This window comes from Phoxinus phoxinus, assembly GCF_949152265.1.
Source record: "Phoxinus phoxinus genome assembly, chromosome: 3".
Taxonomy (NCBI): Eukaryota; Metazoa; Chordata; class Actinopteri; order Cypriniformes; family Leuciscidae; genus Phoxinus; species Phoxinus phoxinus.
This window is the reverse complement of record NC_136878.1, coordinates 5645289-5666151: the sequence shown is the minus strand read 5'-3', so window position 1 is coordinate 5666151 and position 20863 is coordinate 5645289. Positions and strand designations below refer to the sequence as shown.

The window sequence follows — 20863 nt, the reverse complement described above, 5'->3', positions numbered from 1 at the left end:
AGCGGGGCAAAGCTGGTGGATCTCTCCACTCGATGTTTCAGAGAACCGGGGTTACGACAGTAACCTATTGTTCTCTTTCATCATCTCGTGTTCGAGATCCACCTATGGGAGAGACATGGACAGCTCCCCGATTGCCCAATACACTCACAGTGAGGTTCTGAAAGCCAGAGAAGGACGGTCGCCCCAGGGGGGCGGTGCCAGACACGTCCCATAATCATGAACCTGCAATCCTGACGCACACACATAACTGCTGTGCACATGCAGGACATGAAACATGTATGTGGTAATAACCCCAGCAACACCAATGTGCATATATACACCCAGGAAGGATTGGAAATACGTGCTTGGTGACAGGAATGTGCATGGCCAGCCGGCCCATTCACTCCTTATTCGTTACTTCCAACGGGGTTACAGGGAAGGGCTAAGAAGACCCCACCCCTAAAACCGAATGTGCTACCGAAATTCTGGTGACATCCAGTCGGTAGTAACGCACAAAGGTATGAGGAGAAGCCCAACTGGCAGCGGAGCAGATGTCCTGCAGTGACACTCCCCTAAACAAAGCCCAAGAGGCGGCTAAGCCCCTTGTGGAATGAGCTCTGATGCCCCCTGGGGGCTGCACTCCTTTTGATTCATAAGCCACAGCTATAGCATTCACAAGCCAATGTGAGAGGCGTTGCTTAGATATGGGACTCCCTTTGTGAGGGGGCGCCCATGAAATAAAGAGCTGGTCGCTCTTCCGGAACGCACTGGTCCTGGTCATATATGTCTGTAAAGCACGGACAGGACACAGAGCATTTAGCCTCTGATCCTCCGGGGAGGAAAACGGTGGAGGGTGAAAAGCGGAGAGCTCCAACACCTCCGAAGTGAACGCAGGGAAGCACTTCGGCATGAAGGCCGGATTAGGCTTAAGGGAAACCTTATCTCCACTAAGAGAATTTAGTGCACGAGGGATGAACCGAGAGTACATGTAGCTCACTGACACGTTTAGCTGATGCCAAGGCCAAGAGCAAAACTGTCTTGAAGGACAGCAGCTTAAGGGAAATACTTCCCAGAGGCTCAAAAGGATGTTGAGACAGAGCCTCCAGCACCATGGAGAGGTCCCACTCAGGAACAGTTCTCCTGACGACTGGCAAAGAGCGACGGGCACCCTTCATAAATCTGCGGATTAGAGGATGCTGCCCGACTGTTGAGCCCTCAAAGCCCACATGACAGGCCGAAATCGCAGCCAGGTAGACCTTAATGGTGGAAAAAGACCTCCCTTTTTCCATGAGGTCTTGAAGGAAACACAAAATATCAGGAACTGAGCACTGATAAGATGTGAGACCACGCCCATCACACCACCCTTCGAACACTTGCCACTTACAGCCATATAAGGACCGTGTAGAAACGGCTCTGGCATTCTGTATAGTGGCAATCACACGCGGCGAAAGCCCCAGTGCGCTTAGGTTCGTCCTCTCACGGGCCAGGCCCAGAGAGCCACCCTGTCCGGGTGTGGGTGGTAAATCTCCCCGTTCGCTTGGGACAATAGGTCCGTGCGTGGGGGGAGGCGCCACGGCTCGGCATATAACAGAGGGATTATCTCCGCCAGCCACGGTGCCTTGGGCCACCTGGGTGCAATCAGAATGAGAGACAGGCTCTGCTCTCTCACCCTGGACAGTGTTGGAATTATCAAGCACAGGGGCGGAAAAGCATACAGCAGCACTCTGGGCCATGGGTGGGCCAGTGCATCTACCCCGAGGGGTGCGTCCACGTCCTTTAGCGAGAAGAACATAGGACAATGGTAGTTTTCGCGCGAGGCGAATAGATCTACGGTTGCCTGTCCGAATCTCATCCATAACATATCCACTATCTGGGGGTGAAGGCGCCAATCTCCGTAGATTGGATTTCCCCTTGATAGAAGATCCGCGCCTCTGTTCAGAATGCCCGGAACATGAGTTGCGCGTAACGACAGGAAAACCCGTCTGCTCCACACCAAAAGCTTGTAAGCTAGAGCGTGAAGTTTCGACGAGCGCACGCCGCCCTGACGGTTGATATAAGCCACAGCCGTGGTATTGTCGCAGCGTACGAGAACATGATGTCCCTGCAGGCGAGGCAGAAAATGATTCAGAGCTTTCCAAATGGTCAACAGCTCTAAATAATTTATGTGCGCTGAACGTAGTCTGCTCGGCCACAGACCGTTCACCGTTCTGCCCTCCTGGGTGGCACCCCAGCCTGTTAAGGACGCATCTGTCGTCACAACTTTCCGCATCATAACCGTCCCCAGAGGGGTTCCCTGTGCGTAAAAGTCTGCGCTCTTCCAGTGTCGCACGGCTGCCGAGCAGGCGCGCGTCACTATTACAGAGCGGCAAAGATCGCGAATTGCGAAAATGACATTCTGACTGGGTGTAAAATTGCTCTTGCTCACATTCACTCGAGTATGAACCCGAGAGATGTGATGTGCGCGAGCACACGGCAGGTGTCCTGCAACACTTTCTCCTTCGATTCGGCTATTATGAGCCAATCGTCTATGTATGTCAGAATCCTCAGACCAGACATTCTCATGGGTGCTAAACCCGCCTCCGCACACAGACAGAAACTGCGAGGACTTAGACTGAGTCCAAACGGCAGAACTGTGAATTCGTAACATGTGCCTTGGTAGGCGAAACGAAGAAACTTCCTGTGTGGCGGATGAATGCTTATATGGAAGAAAGCATCTTTCAGGTCTACCGATGTGAACCAGTCGTTCTGTTTTATGGCGCGGGCGAGCGAGCCATGAGTTAGCATTCTGAAATTGTATTTCCTCAAATGTTTGTTCAACACACGAAGGTCCAAGGGCGGAGAGAGCCGTCCTTCTTTGGGACCAGGAAATAACGAGAATAAAATCCCTGATTCATCAGACTGGGGGGCACCACCTGAATAGCTTCCTTGTTTAGGAGGGAGGATATTTCCTCTTTCAGAATGTGTGAAGCGTTCTCTTCCGTGTGTGAAGAGAGAACGCCGTTGAAATGCGGTGGTTTCATTGCAAACTGCAATCTGTAGCCCTGCATTATAGTACGCATCACCCACTCTGGAGTGTTCCCACCCGAGCCGCAGCGGAGCTGTGTAAGCCCAGCTGACTCATTTGTGATGCAATGGCGCCATCTAGTGGATGAACTAGGGGCGACATGCCGGGGTTTAGAAAGATGTTCTCTCTCTGCAGGGAGATGAATTCTCTCTGCGGAGAGAGATCCTCTCTCCGTAACGAATTCATTTGATTCGTTTGTTTTAATGTGTTTTTTGTTTTTTTGTGTGTTTTGTGTTGGGGGAACACTGGGGCCGAAGCCTTTAATAATTTGGTGAGGGGAAGTGAGTGTGTGCGGTGTGGTGACACTGCTTTGTGACTTTTCCTCACAACAGACCCCTCGAACGTGAGGGGGGAACACACGTTCAACAAACACATGGGCTGGGCAGCCTCGCGAGAGACCCTGCGTCTTTTGGACAGGGGTTCTTGGACATGAAGAGAGTCCAAAGGGCTCGTAGCCCGTGAAAGTGGACTCGATGCCCCCACCGGCCGAACATCAGGCAGGCCGCTTGCGTTTCGAGTCGGTGGGGGTAGGGTTAGATGGTCTTCCAGCCGCGGCCGTGGCGGGAGTAGATTTTCCCCAGTGCTTAGCAGGCGGTGGGTTATTCTGCCGTGGGGCGGGGGGTCTGTTGCGGGGCCTTTCCTTGCCCTGGTGGAAATGTCGTCCCATGGCAGGTGGGTTAGGCAAACGCGCAGGGGGTGCCTGGCGTGGGGCCGCCTTCCTAGGAAGACATAACTTGAAGGCCTCGTCCTCCTTCTTTTTGTCGTCACACCGTTGTTGCATCAATGCGACGGCGGGGCCGAAGAGAGCCCGGCCGGGCTCCACCGACGCGCACCCGATGCGCCGCTTCTCACTGTCAGGAAGGCCCGACAAGTTACGCCAGAGCGCGCGCTCTCCCACCACAGAAAGCGCCATAGAGCGCCCGCAGGCTTGGACGGCCTGCCGAGCGTTACGGAGGACGAGGTCGTTCACCGTGAGGATCTCCTTCCACAAGGTTAGAGAAGGAGTTCCCTTTTCCAGCTGTTGCCCTAATTCGTCCAAAATCTCCGCCTGGTAAGCGGAGAGGAGTGAAGAGACGTTCAGGGCCCTGACAGCCAAGGCCGAGGATTTGTATGCGGCCTGGTGAACTGAGGCAGAAAAACGGTCCATCTTGTTGGGCAAGACCAGCTTCGGGGGAGCGAGCAGCCCTCCCTGAGCGGGGTTAAGGTGCCTGGCGATGGAAGGCTCGATAGCGGGGGGGTCACCCATACCATGAGCTGCCATGTCCTTCACCTCAAGACCCGTGAGACCGTGTTTGAAGTCGAGGGGGTCGCTCCAATTGTGCCTCATGTGCTTCGCGCACGCTGGAAGGACGGGGAAGAGTTGTTTTCTCGGACCGGGAGGGGGTCCCAGCACTTTCCCGTCGTAAATATCCCTCTCCTGGTCGGTGGCGCTCTGTGGAGCCGGCCATTCCATGTTGAGGCGAGCGGCCGCTCGCTCACAAACTTCCAGGAGGATGGACTGAGGCAAGGCCGTGTGGGCGCTAGCCTGGGGAAAGCCAGAGGGCGGGATGGCCTCCTCGTCCTCTGAGACCCCAAGAAGGGCCGCGTCATCCTCATCGCCGGAACCGGTCGGTTCGTCGACGAGCGTGAGGTTGCCTGCGAAGATGTCCTCTTCGGGGAATGCGGGATTGGGCTGGTCAGCCCAAATGAGAGAGGCGGCGCCCCGGGAGTCCCCCGGTAGCGCGTCGTCGTCACCGTGTCCCCCATCCGAGTCAGAGAGGCCGAGCTCGGAGCACTGGGTCGCTGCAACTTTCAGACGACGCCGTAAAAGCTTCTTGGGCAGCATAAGGCAGTGACTGCAATTTTCCGGGTTCTCCAAGGCTTCTTGAGCGTGTTTAAGGCCCAAGCAGACCACACAGAACGGGTGAAGGTCCTTAGCGGCGATGAGCGCACCACACGCGGCCGGGCAGGCCCGTGATAGGCTGTTCCCCGGAGAAGCGGCAGGTTTTGACAGCGACATTCCGGAGAAGAACTCGGAAAAATCCGTGGCGGGCAGCCGTGGAAGGAGGAGCAGGTGAAAAACGGCGAGAGCGCGGGCGGCTCCGAATGCAGAACACAGCAGAAAGGCTGAAAAGACGACTGTCACGTCTGACGGAGGCTGATCAGGCGATATGTCCTCCTGAAGACACGAAAGTGAGCAGCGTAATCCAACCGAACTGTGTCAGTGCAGAGATCGCGAGAAGCGAATGTCAACTGGAGAATAGCAGCGCTTGCAGGCGTTATATGCCACTAGGTAAGGGGGCGGGGCCTTACCTGGCATTGGCTGCGCGCTTCTGTCTGTCTAGCCAGACTTGGTGCAATTGGATGCTTCTGCAGAGGTCAGGTACGGATGCCCTTCCCATAGGTGGATCTCGAACACGAGATGATGAAAGAGAACGGATGATTCTTTCAGATGTTTAAATTACTCTTTTCCATAGCTTCATTCTCAGTTTCTATTACCATTTACTTTCATTTTACCCATGTAGCCTATGCGTGATTGTGTGTATGTGTTTGTTTAGATTAGTTATGTGTTCGTGATTTAGTAATAAATAAAACTTTTCTGTACATTTCTGTACAATGCGATGCGATCAGCTACATGCTAAATAAGAGTTATGTTTCTGTGGCCACGAAAAATACCCTTTCTGAGAGTTGATAGATGATCAATACAGAGTGTATGCCAAAAAAGAAATGTCTTAAAAGATTGCATAATAATTGAATGTTTAACAGGATATTTACATTTTTCTAGTGAAAATGTGTTTACGTTAATTAATTAAAACTAAATTCATAAAATGATTCCATGATGGGTTCTATATATGAAGCGCCTGAAAAAACCCCAACCTTTTCTTAAGAGTGAGATAATGACACACCTGTTCTTTGATATTCAATGTTTATGCCTAAAAAGACCCTTTTCTTCTTTTTTCTGCCCAGGTTGACACATTTCTCCACATGAAGCTGACGTTTAAGCCGAACAGGGGATCAGCAAGTAATCAAAACTATTCATTCCAGATGAAAAATTACATGACCATTCATCTTCGCCTGAAATAGAAGTAATCCCAAGACAACAAAAGATTAAGTTATCACATGACCCCCGATAGCAAAGTTTAAAGCCGTGGTAAATTACACATTATCTCATTTCACTGGGGAATAGATTGCCAGCCATGTGGAGTCAGAGAATTTTACGAAGTCACGATTCATGTCCAATGCCAAAATAATGCTTTCCAAGATAATCTGTCCATCCCTGAAGACATAAAAGATGAAAAATTGTGATTTAATTGCACATTGACTACAGAAATGACAACAGAATTTGAGGGAAAGATTATTTTCTGTATGCAATGATCAGATTTGAACAGAAACAATGTTTTGATTTTCGATTGATTTCCTCTATTTGCTTCATTCATTTGCATTGGTTGAAATCAGGGGCGTTTCCTTCCAGATTAAAAAAATTGGATTAGTAAATTACCCATATATTTTACCCACTTGTTTTTGTAAATTAAGGAGGCAATGCCTCCATCACGCTATGGTGGGATATGATTGGTTCATGTGACAAATCCCGTCTCTTGTTTTTGTGCGTGTTCGTGAATCGGTCTGAGTGGGCAAAATTATGGCATTAATGGGAAGACTAATTAAAAAGTAAGTAAATAACTTGGGCACTTAGATATCACCGCTTTGTCATGCCAAAATCAATTTTGAAATGGCCTGAACACCATTTTCATCAGCTTGAAATTAAAGGTACATTTGTTTGTTTACCGAGCTTGATGACTGATGAAAATAAGTAGCAGAACAGCTGAACATCAGTTCATTGATGCAATGTTGTTTAAATTGTTACTGCAGTTAGTTGTCATTTTGGAGTAAAAACGCTTAAAAACACTAACTTGATTAGATTCATACTAGTATAGTTAATGAATACAAAATGCCATTGTATTTGGTTTCTCTTTCTTTGCTTTGATGTAACGTTTATTTAACCAGGACAATGTGACAACATTAAGTGTCACTGCATTGGACATGATTTACACTTGATCTGTGAGGCTTCCTCATTTTTGAACACCACTGCACGCCACATTTCAACCGAACATTCATAGTGTTTATATGATGTAATGTTATTGTTGGTCCCTGTTCGTGCGCCATTAATCCATCCTTCAAAACATTCTCTTGATTAAACAGACATTTAATTTCATATCAGCCACATTTAAGATCATTGTTACATTAAAGCACAATGCTACAGAAGGATGATTTGAAGACAGGCTTATGACTTTACCTGTGCCACTGTTCTATAGAAACATCAGATTGCTTTTGTCCATAACTCTGGATTCGGGATCCCTAAAGCTCATCCACTGCATCCCAATTTGACTATTTATACTATCCCCTATAAATGTATGTTCTGTTTTTGTGAAGAAAAAGTGCATACTTTTGATAGTGTAGCAGAAGACAAACTAGCCTACTACTTCATAATTGCGTCTTTAACGGATTGCTTGGTTACATGCATCAGGTCAATGTGAAAACTGCCTAGTAAATAATCTTGTCACCGTTTAAATCCTTCACATTCAATTTAATTGAATTTTCTACCATATCGGAGAGAAATGTTGTAGCATGTTGATCTGCCAGTCGTCTGATGCGTTAAAAATGTAATGACCAAACTTATCTTTATAAAAGTTCACAATGTTGTTGGAAATAGAATATAATGTGGATAACATTGAATAAATGTGTTAGTCTAGTTACACTCAAACCTCTCAATTTAACCATTGGCACACATCCGCCATGTTTGTAGTTTTTTGTTTAATTTTTAAGTCATGTTTCTAGTTGTTATCGAATCCTCATCCTACGCACAATGGGTTGTGGGCAATATTAAAGTGTGCACGGATCTGCACTCCGGATTCTAACTGGAAACTTTGGGATTTGTTTCAACATACTACAATTTTGAATGCTATAGGATGGATAGTAAGTGAAATTGGACGTAGTGTTCCTCTTTATATTGAGTCAAGAGTGTTGTGGGTGCTTTGTGGAAACCGTGATATTTTTTTAGGATTCTGTGATAAATAGAAAGTTCAAAAGAACAGCATTTATTTGAAATATAAATATTTTGTAACATTATGTCACTTTACTGTCACTTTTGTTCAATTTAAAACATCCTTGCTGATTAAAAGTATTAAATTCTTTTAAAAACCTTAGTGACTCAATCTTTTGAAAGGTGTGTACATCCATCTGTGTTTATCAAGAAAGTTTATGATCCCGCAGACCTCATCCTTTCCCATCTCTCAGATTAGTTAGAAGCTCTTATGTTCCAGGTTAGTTGGATTGATTCCTTGATCTATAATATAATCTCAGTCGTGTTGCTGTGAGCACGGTTGTCATATAGGCTGAATTAGAGTAATGCTGTTATTGTCAGTGAGGTTTTAGCTAAGATGTAGGATTATGGACAGAGATATAATCCCACATCTTTCAATCCCATAGCATGCCGTTGACTGCCGTGGAGAGAACAGAAGTGATGCCTGGATTACGGTGTTAAAGAGATGGATGAGCAGAACATGCAGATAAACACACACAGTCTCTTAGGACTAACCAGCTTTTTTATTTGCTGGTTTTTGTTGTTTTCTGCTAAAGTTTTTTGCAAAATTGACTAACTATCAATGGCATTTTTTTCCTATTATTGACGTAACCGGCGTCAACTGTTTGATTATTACCAACATTCTTCAAAATAATGATCTTCTTTTGTGCTCAACAGAAGAAAGAGACTCAGACAAATTTTTCATTTTTGGGTGAACTATCCCTTTGAAAAAGTAGGCTATGTTCTATGTGTGTATAATGTAATCTTACATTCGTCATTTTGTCGTGACCTACAGCTTCAGCATTCGCCATTCACAACTCCGCTCCCGTGGCCTCATGGGATAGCATTGTGTTCATTGGATGCACATTTCAGAATCTCATCAGACTTCATCTGGCTACTTTTTGCCTATAAACTGTTTTATGAATACTATGCATTTGGACTTAGCCTACTATTCTTTTCACATTTTTTTTTCCTCATAGGGAAGTAAGACGTGTCGGATGCAGAAAGACTCGTCAACACGATCTCATGAAAGTGCGTATCTATACCACGAATGTTATTTCTCGTAGCATGTATACGCCAATTTTTGTTTTTGTTTTTGCGTGCATATGCTACGCACTGAAACCCCTTGGGTAGGATTAGGGGTGGGGAGTGCGTGCGTATTACACGCCATAAAGTGCGTATCATATGCACGCAAAAACTATTTTTGGCGTATAAATGGCACGAGAAATAACATTCGTCGTATAGATACGCACTTTCGACAGACTCTTACTAGGGCTGTCAAAAGATTAATCGCGATTAATCGCATCCAAAATAAAAGTTTGTGTTTACATAATATATGTGTGTGTACTGTGTACTATAATTATTTATATATATAAAAACACACACAATCATGTATATATTTAAGAAAAATTGGTTATATTTATACTGTATATAAAACATTTATATATAATATAAATTATATAAATGTATATACAGTATATAAATGCAATTATTCCTTAAATATATATATATGAATGTGTATAATAATTCTACACAGAATACACACATATATTATGTAAACACAAACTATTATTTTGGATGTGATTAATCACGATTAATCTTTTTACAGCCCTAGTTAGAACATACTTCATTAGTGGTTGATAAATAAGTTGAAATCACTAATAAGTTTAAGTAGGGCTACTGGTTAAATTGATGCTGAAATTGAATACATCAAAAGTGGTGAAAAGTATAAACTGCACAGTGTACAGTATGTCTACTGTCCATGAGGACAATGACTTTACCCAATGTGATTAATGTTAGGCTACTGAGTGTGACTTTTTTTTTTTAACTTAAAATATTTTTGCATTTTCAGATATTGATGAAAGACAGAATCCTATTGAGAAATACACTGTGGATTGCAGGGTTGTCATTGTTAACTAAAACTATTACAAATAATTTTCAGTAGGCCTAATTGAAATAAAGCTGAAATAAAATATTGATATTAGATGAAGAACTTAAACTAAACAAAAATTTGAAATGTTGCCATGGCAACTAACGGAAATAAACAAGTTTAATTTGAAGTACGAAAATTGTAAATAAATAAAATAAAAACAAATTAAAGCTAAATAGAAACATGAACAAATAAATAAAATGCACATAAAAAAAAAATAAAAAAAAAATAAAGAACTAATTAAAAATATGAATGGTATTTAGCAAAAGTAAAAAAAAGAAAAAAAGAAGCACTGGTGGATTGTATGGTGTGGCTGTGATCAGGTCGCTCTGTCCCACAGGTCTGACCTCAGGAAAGGTTCCTGGTGTTTTTTTAAGCTCAACATCATGAATCCCTGCAGCTGTGCATGTTCAAGCCCTCATTCACTCTCTCATTCTGAATCTCCTTCTGTCACTCTCACCCATGACCTGTTTAAAAAAGACTTCACATCCATTATGAACACAGACAGAAAGCACTATAATCTATCTGACACATGCTCTCATTTCATCTTATTTTTTCCCCCCATCTTGCTTCTTTTAGTCTCTGGCGGCTTGTCTTCTCTCCTTCGAAAGAGAAGAGAATGTGATGTTCTCTTCTGTTGAAAAAAGAATGTGCTGTTGGTGTGTGTGAGATTGCCATGAAGACACAGACCAGGGTGGGACAGATGATGAGAGAGGGGTGTGTCATGTGACACGACTAAACTGCTCCGACAAGTAGGTCGCTGTGTTGTCCGTCTGTTGCTGTCACTGATAGTGTAACTAAAGTCTCTTAGTCTGAGCATGACAGACAGAGAAGAAGTGATGAAGGAAACAGAAGACGGAGACCATGACTGAGTCAGCACTCGCGCTTGCTTTGTTGAAGTGTTGTTCTTCAGTTTTAGTTGCTGTGTCTTGGTGTTCAGTTTGATGATGGAGCCCCAACGGCAGATATACAAAAGACTGGACATCCCGGATCATGTGCATTACATCATCGCCTTCCTCGTCCTCATCATCGGCACTTTGGGAGTCACGGGAAACGCGTTGGTCATGTTCGCCTTTTACAGGTACGAGAACTGAAGACCTGACGCACATGCCATTGAGCTCATCTCAGAACGTTTGGGGTTTTATGTTAGGTAACACTTTGACATTTAACTAATTAACAAACATTATACAATTATATAATACTTACTATATTAGTTCACAAAGCTTACAATAATTCTGTTAAACATGATTCATACACTTATTTATATTTGAGTAGTTGCTTATAGCTAAGGTAGATATGTAAGAAAATGGTGCCGTGAATTGTTTAAATTTTTTTATTTTTTTTAAACTAGCCTACTACAAATTCACTATAGGCTTGTAAAAAGTAAATATATTATCATGTCATTAAAGCTGAATGCATCATAAATGAAAGAATTAGCAAAATGCTTTATAACATTTTTGGTAACACTCTACAATAATGTTTAATTTGTTAACATTAGTTAAATAAATGAGCAAACATGAATTAACAATAAACAATACATTTAAAGCATTATATTAGCTCATGTTAATCTGAACATACAGTCTCTCAAAGGTCAAAAGTTGTGTATGTTAACATTAATAAATGCACTGTGTATACACACATGAACATTAACTAACATTATCAAATGTTAATAAATGCTTTAAAATATATATTGCTCATTGTTTACCAATTAGACCTTGTAAAGTGTTACTGATATGTTTTAGAAGGAATAGACAGCTGATATTTCACAATGTAAACGTTCAAAAACGATTTAATGTCACTTACCCATTAATATGTGGATGTTCATTAACTACTGATCTGGTAAGCATTGTGTGATATTTTTAATGGTATACTGTATTCAGATAAATATATGTAATTACATTACATTTAAATGATATAATATAATAATATTAATAGCATAAGTATTACAGTTTAGTTCTGTCAGGTCGTGTTTTCCCTTTGCCTGAGTTCTAGTTCCTTGTTTGTTTCCATGGTTGTTAATTCGTTCTACACTTGCTCTATTTCCCATTGATTGCTCTCTTTTTGTTCTCTTCAGTTCCAGGTTCTGTATAGTTTATGTGAATGTGTTATTGCTATATCTTTCTCCTAGTATGTTTTATTTGTTTAATAAATAAGTATTTATGATTCATTTTTGTTCATGCGTTTCTAATGCATTACAGAATACCGAATTTGTTGCAGCGTTTTTTCCATTTTTTTTATGGACTTGCTGGCCATCCAACTGCTCTGCCTAGAAAAGGAGCAGCAAAATCTACACCAAGGACTTCTTAGATCTGGTGTGCCTTAAGCCGGGGACACACTTAACGACTGTAAGGCCGATTATGAATGTAATTTGATACTTACGACACACCGAGTCGCGTTCAGTCAATGTACAAAGTTGGTGTTCAAAATCTGCTGCAGTCGATGGAAAGTCTGTAAGTGTGTTCAGTTCAGTCTTCGAATGTTTTTAGCTAGTCGTTAAGTGTGTCCCCGACATTACACACTATCCAGATTGCTTGCTTTGTGTGTTCTACTTTAACAGCCAAGGCACGCCTGCCCGGTGTTGGTCCTCATTTCGCCACCTATGTGGAGTGGGTGCTGATGATAACGGATCTTCACACACTGCACGGAGTGTATGTCAGAGTCCACCGCAGACATGGAGCCCGAACCTGCCGTCTTACACACACTGCACGGAGTGTATGTCAGAGTCCACCGCAGACATGGAGCCCGAACCTGCCGTCTTACACACACTGCACGGAGTGTATGTCAGAGTCCACCGCAGACATGGAGCCCGAACCTGCCGTCTTACACACACTGCACGGAGTGTATGTCAGAGCCCACCGCAGACATGGAGCCCGAGCCTGCCGTCTTACACACACTGCACGGAGTGTATGTCAGAGCCCACCGCAGACATGGAGCCCGAACCTGCCGTCTTACACACACTGCACGGAGTGTATGTCAGAGCCCACCGCAGACATGGAGCCCGAACCTGCCGTCTTACACACACTGCACGGAGTGTATGTCAGAGCCCACCGCAGACATGGAGCCCGAACCTGTCGTCTTACACACACTGCACGGAGTGTATGTCAGAGTCCACCGCAGACATGGAGCCCGAACCTGCCGTCTTACACACACTGCACGGAGTGTATGTCAGAGCCCACCGCAGACATGGAGCCCGAGCCTGTCGTCTTTCACACACTGCACGGAGTGTATGTCAGAGTCCACCGCAGACATGGAGCCCGAACCTGCCGTCTTACACACACTGCACGGAGTGTATGTCAGAGCCCACCGCAGACATGGAGCCCGAACCTGCCGTCTTACACACACTGCACGGAGTGTATGTCAGAGCCCACCGCAGACATGGAGCCCGAGCCTGTCGTCTTTCACACACTGCACGGAGTGTATGTCAGAGTCCACCGCAGACATGGAGCCCGAACCTGCCGTCTTACACACACTGCACGGAGTGTATGTCAGAGTCCACCGCAGACATGGAGCCCGAACCTGCCGTCTTACACACACTGCACGGAGTGTATGTCAGAGCCCACCGCAGACATGGAGCCCGAACCTGCCGTCTTACACACACTGCACGGAGTGTATGTCAGAGCCCACCGCAGACATGGAGCCCGAGCCTGTCGTCTTTCACACACTGCACGGAGTGTATGTCAGAGTCCACCGCAGACATGGAGCCCAAACCTGTCGTCTTTCACACACTGCACGGAGTGTATGTCAGAGCCCACCGCAGACATGGAGCCCGAACCTGCCGTCTTACACACACTGCACGGAGTGTATGTCAGAGCCCACCGCAGACATGGAGCCCGAGCCTGTCGTCTTTCACACACTGCACGGAGTGTATGTCAGAGTCCACCGCAGACATGGAGCCCAAACCTGCCGTCTCACACACACTGCACGGAGTGTATGTCAGAGTCCACCGCAGACATGGAGCCCGAGCCTGCCGTCTCACACACACTGCACGGAGTGTATGTCAGAGTCCACCGCAGACATGGAGCCCGAGCCTGCCGTCTCACACACACTGCACGGAGTGTATGTCAGAGCCCACCGCAGACATGGAGCCCAAACCTGTCGTCTTACACACACTGCACGGAGTGTATGTCAGAGCCCACCGCAGACATGGAGCCCAAACCTGCCGTCTTACACACACTGCACGGAGTGTATGTCAGAGCCCACCGCAGACATGGAGCCCGAACCTGCCGTCTTACACACACTGCACGGAGTGTATGTCAGAGTCCACCGCAGACATGGAGCCCGAACCTGCCGTCTTACACACACTGCACGGAGTGTATGTCAGAGCCCACCGCAGACATGGAGCCCGAACCTGTCGTCTTTCACACACTGCACCGAGTGTATGTCAGAGTCCACTGCAGACATGGAGCCCAAACCTGTCGTCTTACACACACTGCACGGAGTGTATGTCAGAGTCCACCGCAGACATGGAGCCCGAGCCTGTCGTCTTACACACACTGCACGGAGTGTATGTCAGAGTCCACCGCAGACATGGAGCCCGAACCTGTCGTCTTACACACTGCACGGAGTGTATGTCAGAGCCCTCCACAGACATGGAGCCCGAGCCTGTCGTCTTTCACACACTGCACGGAGTGTATGTCAGAGCCCACCGCAGACATGGATTTTTACGGATTGTCTGACCAGGTTGAATGAGCTACATCATCTGTCACTGTGTCCTCGTGGAGTTCGAGGGCATGGAGTAGAGCCATGCCCACATTCCCGTCGGCCTCTGTTAACTTTTATGATGGAATGGAAGAGGATATTTCCCTGTCTCCCATCTTTGTTGATCCCGCCCAGCTCCAAGTCTTCTGTGTCTCCAAGGATCCGGCCCAGCCTCCCTCTCCCACCTCCTCTATCCATAACAGCCAGATTCATCTTCCACACCTCCGCTGGTTCCCTTCAGTCCCTCGGCCCCTCCTCTGACTCCACTCTGCTGTGTGGATGTGCCTCGGGTCTTCTGGTCTCCAGCTCCGCCTTGTCAAGAGGATCCTCTGGCTTCGCTTCCAGCTGCCGAGACCTTCGACCTGTCGGCTTAATCTTGGCTCCTCCCTCGCTCGGCTCCACCTGGGACCATCGTCCTTACTGCTCCACCGACCTCCCTTGTCCCTCTGTTACAGATTTCCTAAACTTCAGGTGTGCTTCGTCCCTCCACCCCTTCAGCATCTTTGGGCTCCGCCTTCCCTCCGGCTCTGCCTCAGTCCTCTGGCACGCAGGCTCAACCTTGGATCCTCGTCGCTGCAGCTCCGCCTTGGTCTCCAGTGTCGCGTGGTCTTATTGGCTTTTCTCCTCCTGGGTCTCCACCGACCTCCCTTGTTCCTCCGTTACAGATTTCCTGACCTTCAGGAGTGCTTCGTCCCTCCACCCCTTCAGCATCTTTAGGCACCGCCTTCCCTCCGCCTCAGTCCTCTGGCACGCTGGCTCAACCTCGGATCCGCCTTGGTCTCCAGTGTCGCGTGGTCTTATTGGCTTTTCTCCTCCTGGGTCTCCACTTCCATCGGCTCCAACTCCATCGGTCGTCCCCCTGGGTTCGCCGGCCAAGTCGCCTCCATGGCTCCTCCCTCCTTCAACTCCGCCTGTGGGTCTTCGTCCTGACTGTGGTCTGGGTCTCGACTCTCCTCACTGGCTCCTCCCTCTCCTTTCTGTTACTGTTTAATTCTGTCAGTTGTTTTCGGTAGTTTGGTTTTCTGTGCTCTTTTGCCTTCTAGTTCTAGTTCTTAGTTTTTTTCCTTGGTTGTTAATTAGTTTCATAACCGTTCTGTTTTCCGTTGATTGGTCCCTTGTGTTTTTAAGCCTTTAGTTCAGTCTGTTCCTGGTTCAGTATTGTTTATGTGTTTTCTCTTTGTTTAATAAGTGTTTTTGATCAACATCTTTATTCGTGCATTTCTAACACGTTACAATTACATACATTCAAATATTATTAACTTTTCAGTTAATCAATGTTAAATGTTAATGTTAATCAATGTTTCAATGTTAACATTGACGGAACTTGACGGAAATTTGTGTTTTCCGTGTTTTCACTGTTATATGGTAGGGGACATTATTACGCATCTTCTGAAAGAGTTCTGAATCTCTAGATCAAAACACATGCGAAGATGCAGAAACAATCGATATTATATGCAATCATATGCACATGTAAAATAATGCGACCATCAACATTAAAATGCAGCATTATATAAAATCCAGGACGAGGTACAGGGCTGTGCAGGCGTTAGGAGTGTTTCTACTCCATCTATGTTTTGATCATCATTCTGAATCTGAGAGTTAAATAATAATAAATAAAAAAAGCAATCTTATGAACGTTATTTTGTGTTATCTTTTTGTCACATTATTTAGTTAATTCTTTTTTTGTTGGAGTAATCTTTTCTTTATTTTTTAACATAGCATATATAGTATTATTTTTGTCCAGTTTTAAAGAGTGCAGTATTTAAATGGCTTTTGTTTTTAGTGAGATAACATCGTTAAAATGATATATATTAAAAATTAAGTCTTAAAGTGATATGGTGAAAGGTTTCCCTGCCTGTTTTCGGCAGATCATCTCTCATCTGTTGGATAATGCACCAAATCTCGAATATGTTATTGACTTTAATTGTTTTAGTGAATTGGGTCAGTGCGGTAAAACTAGAGCAGGCTGTGAAATACTAGTGAAAAGCTTTTTCTTTTTTACTATCCCCACTTTCTCAGATTAAAGTTGCGTATGTAAAACAGGTCACCGGACATCCCTAATCCTCATTTTCCATAATTGTTTTTTCCTTTATCTTCAAAACAGGCCAAATGTGCTAGAAATTAGGAATATTGTGAATGAGGTATAAATAACACGTTTGATGCATTTCCATAAATGGATGCAATTATTGCAATCATGGGCTTCTGAGTGGAAGGAAATTGACTGCTATTCCAGGAATTCTGGGAATACTGAGAATCATTGATGGACAGAACTGCAATGGGGGCATTTGATCTGTTTGATCCAAATAACTCTCATTTGCCTCTCACCTTCATTTAATGCATTTACAATGAAAGGTTTTGTTTTACTTGATTGTTGAACGATCCTTAACAATAACTAACAAGTTAACAAACATTAGTAGGGATATGATCAGACCAAGTGTACAAAAAATAAATATATAACCACATATTTGCATTTAAATTCAATTAAAAGGATAGTCCACCTAAAAAGAAAATTCTGTCATCATTTACTCTTACATCGTTCCAAACCTATATGACTTTCTTTTTTCTTTTTCTGTGGAACACAAAAGAAGATATTTTGAAGTTTAGGTTCAGGTTCCCATTGACTTCCACTGCATTTTTTTGTCCATATTTTGGAAGTCTATGAGAACCAAAACAATTTGGTTACCTTAACCAACAATCTTCAAAATATCTTCCTTTGTGAAAAAACAAAAAGGTAGAAAGAACATAACATTTATTGTTCATTCATTGTTCATTAACTGTTCTTTCTGTTTTAACGATGGAAAAATGTAACTTGATTTTAATTTTTGTTTGTTTGTGTGTGTGCAGTAATAAAAAGTTGCGGAGCCTGCCAAATTATTTCATAATGAACCTGGCGGTGAGTGATTTCCTCATGGCCATCACACAATCTCCAATGTTCTTCATCAACTGCCTGTATAAGGAGTGGATGTTTGGGGAACTTGGTAACTCTTCTTAGTTTTTTTTTTTTTTTTTTTTTTGCATTTACTCCACTACATAACACATTATTTTCAATTAAACTGGTAAAAAAATGTTTTGTCTAAGAAATCATGCTGGTTATCATCATGTTTTGTTCAAGTTCTGTTTGAGACCTGCTGTGCACACAGCGAAATACTAAGACAATTCAAGCTTTTCACCTAAATGTATGATATTTTAAAGGCTTATAAATTCTGTAAATCACAATATTGACTTTATGTAAGAAAGTATATATTGTATATTATGCATGTATTCTCTCTATTTGCCCTTAGGATGTAAAATATATGCATTCTGTGGCGCACTGTTTGGCATCACCTCGATGATAAACCTGTTGGCCATCTCTATCGATCGCTATCTGGTCATTACCAAACCACTGCAGGCCATCCAGTGGAACTCCAAACGCAGAACATCTCTGGCCATCCTGTGCATCTGGCTCTACTCTCTGGCCTGGAGTCTGGCACCTCTGATTGGCTGGAGTAAGATTGAAATGTTCTATTAAATCTGAATAATTTAAGTAGGTCACACTTTATTTCGATAGTCCACTTTAGACATTCTACTAACTATAAGTAACTTTGCAGCTACATGTCAACTAACTGTCATTAGAGTATTAGTAGACTGTCTGCTTAATATTTGCTAACACTTTGTTTTGATGGTTCCCAAACAGACATTCTACTGACTATACGTAACTTGGCAACTACAAGTCAACTAATTCTACTAACCCGAACCCTAACACCTAACCTTAAAGGATTAGTTCACTTTAAAAAAAAACTTTTGCTAATAATTTACTCACCCCCATGTCATCCAAGATGTCCATGTCTTTCTTTCTTCAGTCGAAAAGAAATTAAGGTTTTTGATGAAAACATTTCTCGATATAATGGACGTCAATGGGCCCCAAACGGTTCAAGGTCCAAATGACAGTGTCAGTGCCGCTTCAACGGGCTTTAAACGACACCAGACGATGAATACGGGTCTTATCTAGCGAAACGATCGCTCATTTCAAAAATAAGTAAAAAAGTTTACGTTTTATAAGCACAAATGCTTGCCCCGCTCTGTTCTGTGATGCGCGTTCGTGACGTCACGTAATACGCAATTACGTTGAAAAGGTCACGCTTGACGTACCGAGTCAGTGTTTACAAATGTGCGGAAGGAGGACCATATACACTTATTCAAATGTTTTTGTGTCAGTTTATCGTTTAAAATGCCTATTTCGTGTGCGTATCCTGGGTGTTGTAATATTAAAAAGCCTAAAAGAAAATTTTCGTCAGGACAGACATTTTTTACTTTTCATAGAAGCGTGACCTTTTCAACGTAATTGCGTATTACGTGATGTCACAAACGCGCATCACAGAACAGAGCAAGGCGAGCATTTGTGCTTATAAAACGTAAACTTTTTTATTTATTTTTGAAATGACCGAACGTTTCGCTAGATAAGACCCGTATTCATCGTCTGGTATCGTTTAAAGCCCTTTGAAGCGGCACTGAAACTGTCATTTGGACCTTGAACCGTTTGGGGCCCATTGACGTCCATTATATGGAGAAATGTTTTCATCAAAAACCTTTTTCCAAGAAAATTGATTTCTTTTCGACTGAAGAAAGAAAGACATGGACATCTTGGATGACATGGGGGTGAGTAAATTATCAGCAAAAGTTTTTTAAAAAGTGAACAAATCCTTTAACCTACCAGTCCACTGACAGTCTACTAATACTCTAATGAGAGTTAGTTGACATGTAATTGCAAAGTTACTTACAGAAAGTAGTAGAATGTCTAAAGTGGACTATCAAAATAAAGCTATCATAAATTAAAGTCTATAATAAAGAAAATACAGGGCTGGTAAGCTGATAAAATGCATGATGTGGTTTTAAGCGTCTGTTCATGAAATTGCTCCCGCAGGTTCCTACATCCCTGAAGGTCTGATGACATCATGCACGTGGGATTACGTCTCGCCGTCTCCCGCCAACAGGAGTTACACCATGATGCTGTGCTGCTTTGTCTTCTTCATCCCCCTGGCCATCATTCTCTTCTGTTACCTGTTCATGTTCCTCGTCGTGCGACAGGCCTGCAGGTCTGAGCCCCTCACTGGCCTCTTGAGTTTGAAGAGTGATCATTGAAAAACGCTCATGACTGTATTGTGTGTGTGTGTTTAGAGATCTAAAAAGGATGAGCTCTAGAAAGTCCACCTTTGTGAAGCAGCAGTCCATGAGGAGCGAATGGAAACTGGCTAAAATAGCGGCTGTGGTCATAGTGGTTTTCGTTTTGTCCTGGGCTCCCTACGCGTGCATCACCCTCATCGCCTGGGCGGGGTGAGTGCTGAGTATGCACACATTTTCAGAAATGTACATTTCATACATTTCTGGCGACTTCACATTCATGTGTTCCTCATAAGGCATCATCACTAAATATATTGCTTATACGTAGGATTAGTTTGTTAAACAAGCTCGTAACCCTAATCTTGTAAAAACTCGTAATGTATGAATGATACTCGTTCAAAAGTTTTGGGTCAGTAAGATTTAATAATTTTATTTACCAAGGTAAAGACATGTTAAATGTTATAAAGGATTTCTTATGATGTAAAGGTTATAAAGTTTTTTAAATTTTTTATAATGTTGTTCTTTTCTTTTCATCCTAAAATCATGAAAAAAATGTATCACAGTATCCTCAAAAATACGAAGCATTTTTATAAGCATTTTTAACATAATTAATGTGTCTTGACCTATTTACCTAAACTTAAATAAATACATGGCTGCAAGTAATTAACCATTTAAGTTATTTTGATGAAATCTGTTGACATAATAATAAATAAATATTGTGTGTAATTTAAATCGAAATGTCTGTTAATAATTTTTTTAAATAAATAATTATCAAGACTAATAGATAAGATTAACATATATTAATTGGTTCCAGAGCCACCGCTCAATTGAATTTATTTGAGTAATCAACTTAAATAAATTGTGTTTATGCTACAAATTAAGTTCCTTTAACTCAATGTAGTTTTTTTGTTGTTGAACACAGTTTCATTAGAAGTTACTGTTTACTAATAACTAAAAAAGATTGATGCGAACTGTTGTGTAAATTTTGTTGTTGTTGTTGAGCCAAAACAATTGATTTGAGCAGGTAGAATGATTT

General features: G+C 43.5%; 2 protein-coding genes across 3 annotated transcripts in view; one reads left to right on the top strand and one right to left on the bottom strand.

Annotated features, from left to right (window-relative positions):
• osmr (oncostatin M receptor) overlaps positions 1-20863 on the bottom strand; it is a 599178-nt gene that overhangs the window by 486590 nt on the left and 91725 nt on the right. The gene's annotated exons all lie outside the window — the stretch shown is intronic.
• opn4xb (opsin 4xb) overlaps positions 10491-20863 on the top strand; it is a 17425-nt gene continuing 7052 nt past the window's right edge. Inside the window, exons 1-5 of the mRNA XM_079607699.1 lie at positions 10491-11113; positions 17575-17708; positions 18012-18215; positions 19631-19802; positions 19885-20040. Of these exons, the coding sequence (XP_079463825.1) occupies positions 10977-11113; positions 17575-17708; positions 18012-18215; positions 19631-19802; positions 19885-20040 (803 nt within the window). The 5' untranslated portion in view covers positions 10491-10976. The remainder of the gene's footprint in view (positions 11114-17574; positions 17709-18011; positions 18216-19630; positions 19803-19884; positions 20041-20863) is intronic.